The sequence below is a fragment of the Palaemon carinicauda genome, chromosome 19 (genome assembly GCF_036898095.1).
Source record: "Palaemon carinicauda isolate YSFRI2023 chromosome 19, ASM3689809v2, whole genome shotgun sequence".
Lineage (NCBI taxonomy): Eukaryota > Metazoa > Arthropoda > Malacostraca > Decapoda > Palaemonidae > Palaemon > Palaemon carinicauda.
Window position 1 is genome coordinate 7,218,638 of NC_090743.1, and position 12,197 is coordinate 7,230,834.

General features: G+C 34.1%; 1 protein-coding gene across 2 annotated transcripts in view; it reads left to right on the forward strand.

Moving 5' to 3' along the window:
- LOC137658417 (serine-arginine protein 55-like) overlaps positions 1-12,197 on the forward strand; it is an 87,727-nt gene that overhangs the window by 43,894 nt on the left and 31,636 nt on the right. For both annotated transcript variants that reach the window (XM_068393112.1, XM_068393113.1), the window contains one exon: positions 8,707-8,776. In XM_068393112.1, coding sequence (XP_068249213.1) covers positions 8,707-8,776 — 70 coding nt within the window. The remainder of the gene's footprint in view (positions 1-8,706; positions 8,777-12,197) is intronic.

Here is a 12,197-nt window from a genome sequence, read left to right on the forward strand (position 1 = left end):
CAGGTGTTTTTCATAGTTTTCCTTTGATTAACTGAGTCATTTATGTTTGAATGCATGCTTTTTTCCTCCTAAAGAAGGTTAAGTTGTTCAAGGGTTTTAACAGTGTTACGTCCATTTCCCATTTCATTTAGAAGTAGCTATTATCCTTACTATAGTCCATTTCTTTTAGCTATGCATATTTGCACCGACTCGCGGCAGTGCCCTTTTAGCTCGGAAAAGTTTCCTGATTGCTGATTGGTTAGAATTATCTTGTCCAACCAATCAGCAATCCGGAAACTTTTCCGAGCTAAAAGGGCACCGCTGCGAGTCGGTGCAAATATGCATCGCTAAAAGAAATGGACTATAGTCTTATTTTCTAGTCCTTCAAGGTGTATATTGATAGGTTATATTTTATATTTTGGCTTGCTTCCTTGAGTTCCTTTTCATAGTAGTTCTTTCTTGCATTGCAAAAGTAGTGTTTTTATCTTACAGTATGCACTATATTTCTTTTTTATACCAGTCAGAATGCATGAATACAGTAGATCTATTTTTTATGTGGCTCAGAACTCACCGAGGTGTAATTCTTTTTTAAGAATGGACAACCTTCTCAAGAATTTCAATTTAATTCCATCTTTCAGAAGATAAATTGATATTGACAAAAATAGGTATCCCAGGTACATCCTCAAAGAATTTCATGCTATGAATATTATGGACAAAATAAGGGGTGACATTATTCCACATTTTCCATATTTGGGAATTATTTGGTTTAGTTTGAAATATATACTTTTCAGTTAGGATTCTTTATTGTTAGTGTATGTAGAGAAAGAAGTGCAATCAGCTAGCTATTAGGATGTGAAACTGAGAATTGAAGTAAAATCAAATCGCATCCAAAAATAACTTTTAGAAGTGTCCTCTTTATGCAGTTAGGATTCTTTAATATTAGTGTATGTAGAGAAAGAAGTGCAATCAGCTAGCTATTAGGATGTGAAACTAAGAATTGAAGTAAAAGCAAATCGCATCCAAAAATAACTTTGTATTAGAAGTGTCCTCTTTATTTATTCTTGGTTGTTTCTTCACTTTGGTTACAACAATATTTCCCGAGAAAGCTCGTAGAGTAATGAGAAAACATAGGATTACATTTCATACTTGTTACTGTAAGCTGTTTTTTTTTTGTGTTTTGGACATTTAAATTGCAAAATTTTGACATTGCCTATTTTTCTTGTTGAATTTTGCTGTTTATTTTTTCTAAAGCAATTTTTGCTGTTGTAACATTGCATATAGGAATAAAAGTTCGGTAATTGTTTACAACACCACGCTCTCCATTTACTCCATAATAATGCAATCCTGCAGTTCTCATCTTCTTGCACAGTAATTAGGTGTTTATTTAAATTCTGGGAAAGCAATAATTATCAAGATATATTGAGGAAGGGGTTATAAAAAGAAAATAGCTCGGTTTCCTTACTAAACAACTTGGAACTGACATGTCAATTAATTAAGTATATTTTGAATATACAGTATATCAAATGTACGCTGGCATCACGAACTTCTGTTCATTTATGCTAGCATCACAAATTCTGTTTGGTTGACTATGTTGACATGTCAGTTCTAAGTCGTTTAGTGAGGAAACCGAGCTATTTTCTTTTTATAACCCCTTCCCCCTTCCTCAACATATCTTGCTAATTATTGCTTTCCCAGAATTTAAATAACCACCTGATTACTATGCAAGAAGATGAGAACTGCAGGATTGTATTATTTTGGAGTAAATGGAGAGCGTGATGTTGTAAACAATTACCAAAAGTTCTCTCTCAGTTATCCATAAATTGCCCACTCATTCACTATTTCTCACACATAGGAAGTTAACAGTCTGGAATGCTGGGTTTAGTGATTATTTCCTTCTTTATACTGTTAAGCTTTCATTTTTTCCCATAATTTCATAAACCTTTTTTTGCTTAATAGTGTTTCTTTTTTTCTGTTGCTTGTTCTATTTGTCCTATTCCCGAGTAAAGAACATGTAGTTAACCTGGTAAATTGATCACATTATGGAAAGTATTAGTTTGGTTATAAAAATATCAAAGGATATATCATTACTGGTTTGTACAAAAAATAACAAGAAAGGGATGTTCAGACCTGTATTATAATTTTTTGTAAACTATATCTCTCAGGACACTGTAATGCCATAGAAGAGAATGGGCACACTGTAGTACGTAGTTATGTGAAGAGAGTGGGGTTCATTTTCAGGGTACTGTATTACTGAATAGTATTTGCTTCTCTTAATGTTTGTATCTGTAATCAAACTTAGAAGTGAGAGGTTCATAGACAGTTTTGAGATGTTGGTAAAATTATGGTTCTTTTATATATACTACTGTATCCCAAGCTCCAAGCATAGTGAAGCATAACAGATTGGAAGCCATTGTTTTGTGACAATGAAAAAAAATAAGGAAAAAAATCCTGTAGGTACTGTTATAAGATATGTTAGAAATTATATGACAAGAAATAAAGTTCTAGCATTTTTAAAGCGATACTACCTTGATGGTAGTAGGTTGCCCAAGGCACCAGCCACCTGTAATGATATTGGGTCCTTTGACTGGCCTAACAGTATTACATTGGATCCATCTCTTTGGTTGTGGTTCCTTTTCCTCGTCTACATACACACCTAATAGTCTGGCCTATTCTTTACATATTCTCTTCTGTCCTCATACACCTGACAACACTGAGATTACCAAACAATTCTTCTTCACCCAACGGGTTAACTACTGTACTGTAGTTGTTCAGTGGCCACTTTCCTCTTGGTAAGGGTAGAAGAGACTCATTAACTATGGTAAGCAGCTCTTCTAGGAGAAGGACACTCCAAAATCAAACCATTGTTCTCCAAGTCATGGGTAGTGTTATAGCCTCTGTACTGTTGTCTGCCACCATCATGGGTTAGACTTCTCTTGCTTAAGGGTACATTTGGGCACACTCAGGCACGCTATTCTATCTTGTTTCTCTTGTTGCTTTGTTAAAGTTTTTATAGTTTATTTAGGAAATATTTATTTTAATGTTACTGTTCTTAACATATTTTATTCTAACTTATTTCCTTTCCTCACTGGGCTATTTTCCCTTTTGAGGCCCCTGGGCTTATAGTATCCTACTTTTCCAACTATGGTTGTAGCTTAGCAAGTAATAATAATAATGGTTTGTTAGGTTGTGCACAATATAATTGTACCTTCATGTCTGTAATGTGGTGGTTCCAAAAAGGTTTACCTTTGGATAGACATAACGTACATAGTTTTATCAGAAATTTATTGTCAGAATAATGAAGATTTTCCCACTGTCAAATTTTCTTTAGGTATTATGCAAAAATCCTTTTTAGGTACCTCTAAGCTTGAACTGGAGCTCCTTTCATAATTCCAGAATGTTCTGTGATATTTTGGAACTGTAGAAATTGCTTTTATAAGACTTAAAACAGTCATTTTCTTGTTGGAGATGTTTTCTTAAACAGAAATATTGTTGTACTATGTTTGTTTTGAGTACTCCCATAGTATTCTAATGCAATTGTTTGTCTTGCAGTGGTTTCATAGTATGTTTATCCTTCTGTGCATATCATGCCAAAGTAGTGAAGTTCCATGAAAGTAATTTCATTTAATGTTGGTTGAAAGTTGACGGGTTTCTTAATTTGCGAGTCTATGCTTTATTCCTTACTCCCCAGATGATTGTTTCTCCACTTGCTGAAATCTCTCTTTAAGCATTTAACAGTAACTTGAAGGAGTAGTTGAAGTGTGCCGTAACTCCTGTATCTTTGTGTAGGGTTTTGTGTATGCAAAACAAAAATGATTTAATGAACTCTAGCCAGAATTTTATTCTTTATTCGTTATGTTAGTATTGGTGTGTGTGGTTAGTGTTCTTTGAGTTTTTCATAATATGGCAATTGAAACAAAGATCACGTGAAGTTAGAATTAATTACCTCAACCAGTGGTAGTGTAGTACTGTACTGTAATGTTCGTTTCATAGTGCAGTCTTATACAGTTGTTGTAGTACTTAGATCGTTACTCCTTAACATAAATTACTATAGTACAAGTTGCAATAACCATAAGCATTATTAATTCACAGTAAAATATGCTTTTATAATCGGTAGATGTGATTGAATGATTTTAAGAATAATTCAGATCAAGAACAGATATGAAATTATCTACTGTACCTCTTGGTTTTTGTGTAATGAATAATCCTTAATACTTTACATGAAGGTGCTCAGTATGATAGTTCGTTATGTATTTTTGTGGTTTTGACCTCCATATAAACATAACTGAATACTTTAATCTGTGGACTTTCTATGCCACCTTTGATCTCGTGCATAATGTATTTGTACCCATAATCAATCTGTTACACGAGGAATGATCTTTGTAACGTGCATTTGTGCTGAATGTGATTTATGGTTGTTCTGGTTGCTCTCCCTTTTGTGTATTCCCCATTTTTACCTCTCTTCAATTGCTTTTGGTCAAGTTATTGAAATATAGTTGTACTGTGTTTTTTTTTTTCTTTTTGGTTGCTGCTTCAGTTTTAAACTCTCAATCTTTACCCTTTTATTCATATTAAAAGTTTTATTTGCTTTTAGTCCTATTGCTTCTGGTTCTATGCATACGGATATAGTTTTTATAATCCTGTAGGGTATACGCTTCCATTGCAAGTGCCGTTCTTTACTATTGCAGTGAATTTAACTAAATCCAGGATTCAAACTGCCTCGTCACTCCAGCTATAAATCAGTGATTTAACCTCATTATGAGATGGATCATCTGGACTGCTGGTGCCTTGCCTTTTGGTTATCGTCATTAGCCTTCGCATTGCTTGTAAATACAATATTGATTTCAAAGCTATTTCTTAGTCACAAATATTCATATGATGTTTGGAATTTTCCTCATTTTGTTGTATATTTCGTATTATATTTTCACAGTATTTTGGAATAAGTATGCTTGGATACAGCGCTATAAAAATTGAAAAAAGGTTGAAAACAGGATTTCATATACATCTAGAGATGAGAAGAGGTCAAATGTAGCTTCTGGATGGTGTTCGTCTTCCCAACTACTGTACTACCACCAGTTCTACAAGACTGGTTTATTGCTCGTAGTCATTTTCATACTAGTACATAAAATCCATTATCCCATCTGGTATTGTTCTACTTTTAACTTGAATAAAAAGATACCCCGTTTTCAACCTTTTTACCAGTGTGATTTGTGACCGTGGTACGTAAAGCATGAAGGTTATAAGCCTCTTGTGTTGTGAGAAGTATCCTGCATATCTTTTAACAAAGTATAAATCATCTGATAGGGTCATAACATGGCATAAAATTTCTTTAATTTTGCTATCCTGACAGTCCTAGACCAACTCGGCTTCCTTATTATTATAGAATGCTGCAAGTATGGTTACAAGAAAACTCATTTGATGGAATTTTTTTAACAGATTATTTAGGGTTTCATAGGTAACTGTATTTTACAGTCAGCATTGTTGATTTGCGCATTAGTGAAATGTAAGGCCTTAACTTTCTGGAACACTTTTTCTGGGAACATTTGATCGTTCTGTGCGCAAAGGTTTGTCAGAAGTCTGAAAGCTCCTTGTGCTGCTGTCCGTGTTATTGAGGGTTGCCAAAGGATTTTCTTACCTTAGTTATCTGGTTAGACCAGCTTGTAATGGTAGCATATGTTGCTTTCCTGCCTTTGCTTTTCGTTCGTTATCTGCCTTTGCTTTTCATTCGTTATCTTAAGTCTCTCTCTTACTCCAATTTCCACCACATTAAAGAAATAATCCTTTGAGAAATCCATATGCAAGTGGAGAAATGTAACGCGTCGTTAAACTACTTTACCTGATTATACAGTTATACAGGTAATCATTTTAATTGCCTTACTTATAAAAAAGTATACATTATGCCATTTCTTAGAGGTTCTACAGCTGAGGTTGATTACCTAAATAGCTAATGGTCCTATTTTTATCCTATTTTACTAAAGTGTTTTAGAAAGAGAATGTATAACATTAACGGGTTTTAGAAAGTTAGCGTAGATCATTGAGGCTGAGGAAATAGTTTTAGTCACTAAGAATTTGGGTTCATTTCTAAAAGCATCAGGCATGGTTCATATATATTTATGAATATCTACATATTGAACCTCCAGCAGAAGAAAAAAAAGTTTATAAATAACATCACTCCAATGGGTACTAGATTAGACTTCTAGAAAGATATATAAAATTATGGCAGAATATATAAAATGTAGTTGAGGCATGGGTGCAGTGTTTTATAACTTGATTCAATGAGCAGATGTATAGGTAGAGATTATATCAAGTATAGATGGTTAGATTGTGTGTACCTTTTTGAAGTCCATTTCAAGTTTGTTTCAAAGTCCATTCACTAAGTAAAGGATAGCTGTTTTTGGAACAAGTAAAACTCAGTGTGCCCAATTAGAAATTTAAATGATAGTATCATTGTTATTATCATTACTGCTTGTATAAAGTATGATTGGTAATAGTTAAAAGTGTGCATGTACCTAGGCCAGATTTAACTACGAACTTGAATTACTGTACAGAAATTTTAAAATGTATAATACAGTGAAGTTGATTTGTGTGCTAATGAAATTGAATTGTAATTTTTCCAGTTCTGTATGATGAATGTGTGTATAACTACTGTGCTGTAAAAGTAATATGTCTTACCATTTTATCAAGTTAACTATATATATGTTATTGGCCTAGAGTACATGTTAGTAGCATAAGGAGAAGATTATTCAAATTCATTTAGAAGCATTTTAATGTGATAACTTTCTTTAGAAATAAGCTAGTTTTATGTTGATCATATTGTAGGACAAGATTTTGGTATTAGATTTTAGAAAATTTCATGATATCAAAAAGAGATAAAAATTTAGGAAAAGTAAATTCTGATACGAAAATAGTTGCTGTAGTGTGTGTGTTTCTGTCAGTCAATTTTGGAAACCTGCAGATAATGGTCATAGTATCATGTTTGGGAGAGCTTCCTTTAGCTACATGATGCTGTATGTTCAGTGTACAGTATTAGTAGGTTTTGTGATTTTTGTTGCCAGTTCATGGGTAGCATTTTGGAACTGTATGCTTTCACTGCAACTGTCTTGATGTGGAATAGGTTGAAAAATTTCATTGCCATTTTTGTCACTTGTAGTATTTGTATCAAGAATTCTCGGTTCATGTTTTGACTCCAAGCAACACTTCTTCTTCTTCTTTGTCTACATCTTTTCCCACTTCTATGTGGGGTCGATGTTTCTGGTCAGCTTTCTCCATGTACCACTGTCCCACACCTCATCACCGGTTAATCCCTTTGAGCGAAGGTGGATGGACTGTATCAAGGATGACCTTCGATCAAAGGGATTAACCAGTGATGAGGTGTGGGACAGTGGTACATGGAGAAAGCTGACCAGAAACATCGACCCCACGTAGAAGTGGGAAAAGATGTAGACAAAGAAGAAGAAGTGTTGCTTGGAGTCAAAACATGAACCGAGAATGTTTTGACTCCAAGCAACACAATTTTAGTATAATTTTTTATAAAATTGTATTTATTTTTAGCATGCAATCTGATATACTGTACCTTGAAATATAGCAGCTTCATCATAAGAGCTCAACAAGTCCCAAAGCATTCCAAATATGTCTGTAAAATGGAATTTATCTCTATACAGTAGTTTACTTCGCAGTAGAAACACATTGCAATAAAAAAGTGTTACTGAATAGTTTTCTGTACATTTTAGAAGATCTCTACTGTATAGTATATTCACAACATTAGATATCATAAGTAAGGTTTGATTGCCTATTTCATCTTTCAGTAAAGTAAATTTAATGAGGTTTAGAAAAATTATAAAAAGACTAATTAGCACACTTGACTTTTATGCGCAGTGTGTAGTATTTCAAAATCATATAAAGACTTGAACTGTCCAATTTATATTTTGTCGGGATTATATTTCATTATCTGTAGTGTATATGCTGTTTTTAGTTCGTAGATATGGTCACTAAACTTGAGATTTCTAGAAGTTTGTTGATGTATGACCACTAGATTTCTTCTGATATTGATGGTCTTCAACGTAATTCACTTGAAAAGGGAATAAAGTGTAGTCTCAGAAATTTAGAAACAGAAAACTTGGCGGTTATGGTTTTGAGATGGGTAAAAAATGCAGTACTGTATGTTGAGAGAATTCAAGATAGAACTTGGGGAAATTAGCTCTATGGATATTGCATGGAGATTTATATTTCTCTCTCTCTCTCTCTCTCTCTCTCTCTCTCTCTCTCTCTCTCTCTCTCTCTCTCTCTCTCTCCTTTTTTTTCTTTCTTTAGGGGGGAAATTAAAATTTTTTTTGAGAGGACTCTCTCTCTCTCTCTCTCTCTCTCTCTCTCTCTCTCTCTCTCTCTCTCTCTCTCTCTCTCTCTCTCTCTCTCCTCTCTCTCTCTCTCTCTCTCTCTCTCTCTCTCCCCCCCTCCCCCCCTCCCCCCCCCCCTCTCTCTCTCTCTCTCTCTCTCTCTCTCTCTCTCTCTCTCTCTCCCCCCCCTCCCCCCCTCCCCCCCTCTCTCTCTCTCTCTCTCTCTCTCTCTCTCTCTCTCTCTTTCTTTTTTTTTGGGGGATAAGGAAGTAAATGGTATTAGTTTAGTGTCATGTTAAAACTTCTGAATGAAGGGTAGTAGTCTGTCTTCAAATTTAGGAAGGCAGTTCATGTAACATGTTTTTGACATAATTGAGAGCAACCTTATTTTTTCCAGGTATGGGTTGCCGACACGAACGGATTACCGCCTCATAGTTGAAAATTTGTCCAGCAGAGTGTCATGGCAGGTTAGTGAAATTGAAGAAACAGTCTCAAAAGAAATTTCTCCTCTGTTTTTTTTCTTTATTTTGTTTTTGTTTTTATTGTTAATGTTGTGTGTTGGGGATGACCCAAGTCCCAGATCTTTTCTTTCTGTCAGATCACCAAATATTCATCATCTTCATCTTTTAGGGGGATTAGGGCAAGTCTCCTGTTGATTATTACTTATTACTTTTAGGCAGAGTGGAGATTGTTGGCTTTGTACAATGTTTGAGGGATGTGTCTGACCGGTTTCTTTGTCGGTGTCTGCAAACTTTAAAGCGGTAAAAAATCCATCTGAATTTTGTGATAGAAGTGTGCTGCATTGTAAAAGATACTGGAGTTTGTATGATGATGATGAGAGATTTGTCTTTTTTCATTTATATAGTGTTACATATTTTGCTTTTGTCAAGTCATCCTCATTAAGTAGCTTAGTTGTATTGCGTTGGTGTAATTTTATATTTCCATAGTAAAGTATGCTTTTTTTTTATTCTAAACAAGATTTGAGCTTTTTTAAAATTTCTTGGTTAACCTTGGATATATTGTAACTTTTGCAAAATCTTTTAACACTATTCCTCTTTGTCAACTTGGTGTTTAACACCACACGCAAGATAGGGTTGTGCCATCTTGACTTTAATCCCCTCCTCAGAACCATAGCTTGTGTATGTTAAATCTCGTTTAAATTTTCACGTTGCTTTTCAACTGTTACTCTTTGCACAAATTTTGAGTAAAAGCCATTATCACAGATATTTAGTTAGTCATTTCTTGATTTCTCATTTCTTTTATGGTAGAGAATAGCAATATTGAATATTCAGGATGTTAAGGACCACTTATCAAAGTATTTTTGGTGTGATAGGGCTTATCTTTATACAGTAATACCCCACTCTGTTTTTGATAGGTTCCAAGGCGATTTTTGCCGTAGATTTGATTTTCGCCGTATAAAGTGACTTAAAGGTTCCTTATACGTGTTCTGAATATGAATGAGTATTTACAACCTGGTATCATTTTATAAAAACCAGATAATTATATCGATAAGCTTCCATGTTAACTATATTACTGTACAGTAAATTACTTCATCGTTATTGTACGACATAGACCGATGTAAGGTAGGATAAAACATCGTAAGTTGGATTTTATTTTTGTATTCAATATTTTAGGAGAGAGAAGTAAAGTTGCAACTGATGTGTGTTGAGCCGACGTAAAAAGTGGTATTGGTTTACCATAAAAAGTTCATGAAACTTATGGGAAAACTTCTTGTATCACTTGGAGTAGACACAAGTCTGAATGAAATTTAGTATAGTAGTCATTTTACAGAACACCTTCAATGGTTAAACTTTAGCCGTTTGAGACCGCCATTTTTTCAGTTTACCTACGCTGGTGTAGCATAGTTCTATTGGATTAATATGAACGTGGTGTTTATATAATTGCATGGATTTCTTACATTCACATACTTGACTAAACTTTATTTCATACCCATACCTCTAACTTTTTAAATAATGATTGCATAGGATATTTGCAGTTCCTAGATGCAATACACTAACCGGTTTTGCTTGAACAAGCTTCATAAACATGTTTTATTCTTTTTCATATTTAATTTTTATTGGCAAGATTTTTTAGGGGTAAATTTCGAATAACAGCCTCTGGAGAAGCAGTCGCATAAACATCAGGGGAAATTAATTGAAATAACAGAATATATTATTAAGATTCTGTTACTAGTTTTAAAAATACAATGGTTATCTGTATGAGGATTAAATTATTTACTTCCGTGTGTAAATGAGGAAGCTATTTTCAAAAGGTATGCTTAAAAGATTGCACAGCTATGCCAGTATATTGTTTCCTCCTGTAATAAATAATTCTCAATTCTTAATGATGGATTTTTAACTTGATGTTATAAAGTAGAAAATTGATTTTATATACATATTTTAAAGTACACAGCAATAATATCAGTAATAAAACCTTTGAAAACTAACTTTTCTGGTTTTGGTCCGGCTCTAGTATGCCACTCATTTTAGCCTCCATTGGTGCTAGGCTTTACAGTGTTGACCCTTCTACCCCCAATGGACGTACTGGTACGTTTCACAAAACTCATCCCGTAACCCCCATGGGCGTACCGATACGTCCTTGAAAAAAACTGCTATTTGCATATATTTGATAACTTTATGAGAAACTTCAGGCATTTTCCAAAATAATTAGACCAATCTGACCTCTCTATGACAAAAATTAAGGCTGTCAGCACAATGTGAAAAAAAAATTTGCAAAACACGCTTGAAAAAGAAAAACGCCTGGGAGTTAAGGGTTGGAAAGTTCCAAATAGCATCGGGGGTAAAAGGGTTAATATCCAAAGCACTGTACTTGGAGTGTAGGTTATTTTACTTTCGTATTGCTATAACCTAGGAATGATGTTAACAAGAAAATTAGCAAAAACTTAAGCCAGTAATAATCTAAAAATCTAGTTGTGATTCAGAAATCCCAGTTTCATACATGTATGTAAACATCCCAATCTTGCAGTGTATGAGCTCTCCCCTGCCAAGTAATATTATCTCTCGGAAGATGATTGGTTAGTCTTACTAGGTGTGACCTCAAACAGGGCCTATATGGTAAACTGTGCCATAGCCATTTATAGCCTCAAAATCGGCCGAGAACGACAGGTCAATGAATCACGACTTTGACAGTTCCTGGAATTGTCTGACCCTCTTCTTAAAGGTCAGACCCATGAGATGTTATAACTTTGAAGGAGATATTTAGAGTACAGTATATAATTTCTTCAACAACATTTGACAAAGGCTTAAAAATTATGATTTTTTTATGTTAATGTTGAATTGCTTTCTCTCATATATGTATGTATATATAATACATATGATATATACTGTATATTACATATATATATATATATATATATATATATATATATATATATATATATATATATATATATTATATATATATATATATATTGTAGACATTTATCAATATTTGAACACAATATTGTGTTAATTTTTATCCATTTTTAACTCATTAGGTGTAATTCGAATTAAATGCTATCAATTGTGTCACCTGGAGGGTCGGGAAGTTGGGGGGAAAACTCGCTGGTAAGAGACTGATGTCTTGCTAGGGAAATCCTGAATTGCAGTAAGCAGTTATGTTCCGACTTCTTTTGAGCCTCTGATGGCATGGTGAAAACGACTTGGCCTTTCATTTGAAGGGGCTAGGATTCGATCCCAGTATGAGGTAGAAATTTATTTCTATTTGAGCACGATATTGTGTTGGTTTTCATCCTTATTAACTCAAGTGGTAATTCAAATTTAAATGCTGTCAATTGTGTTACCTGGTGGGCTGGGAAGTTGGGGAAAACTCGCTTGTAAGAGACTGATGTCTCGCCAGGTAAATCCTGAATTGCATATATATATATAT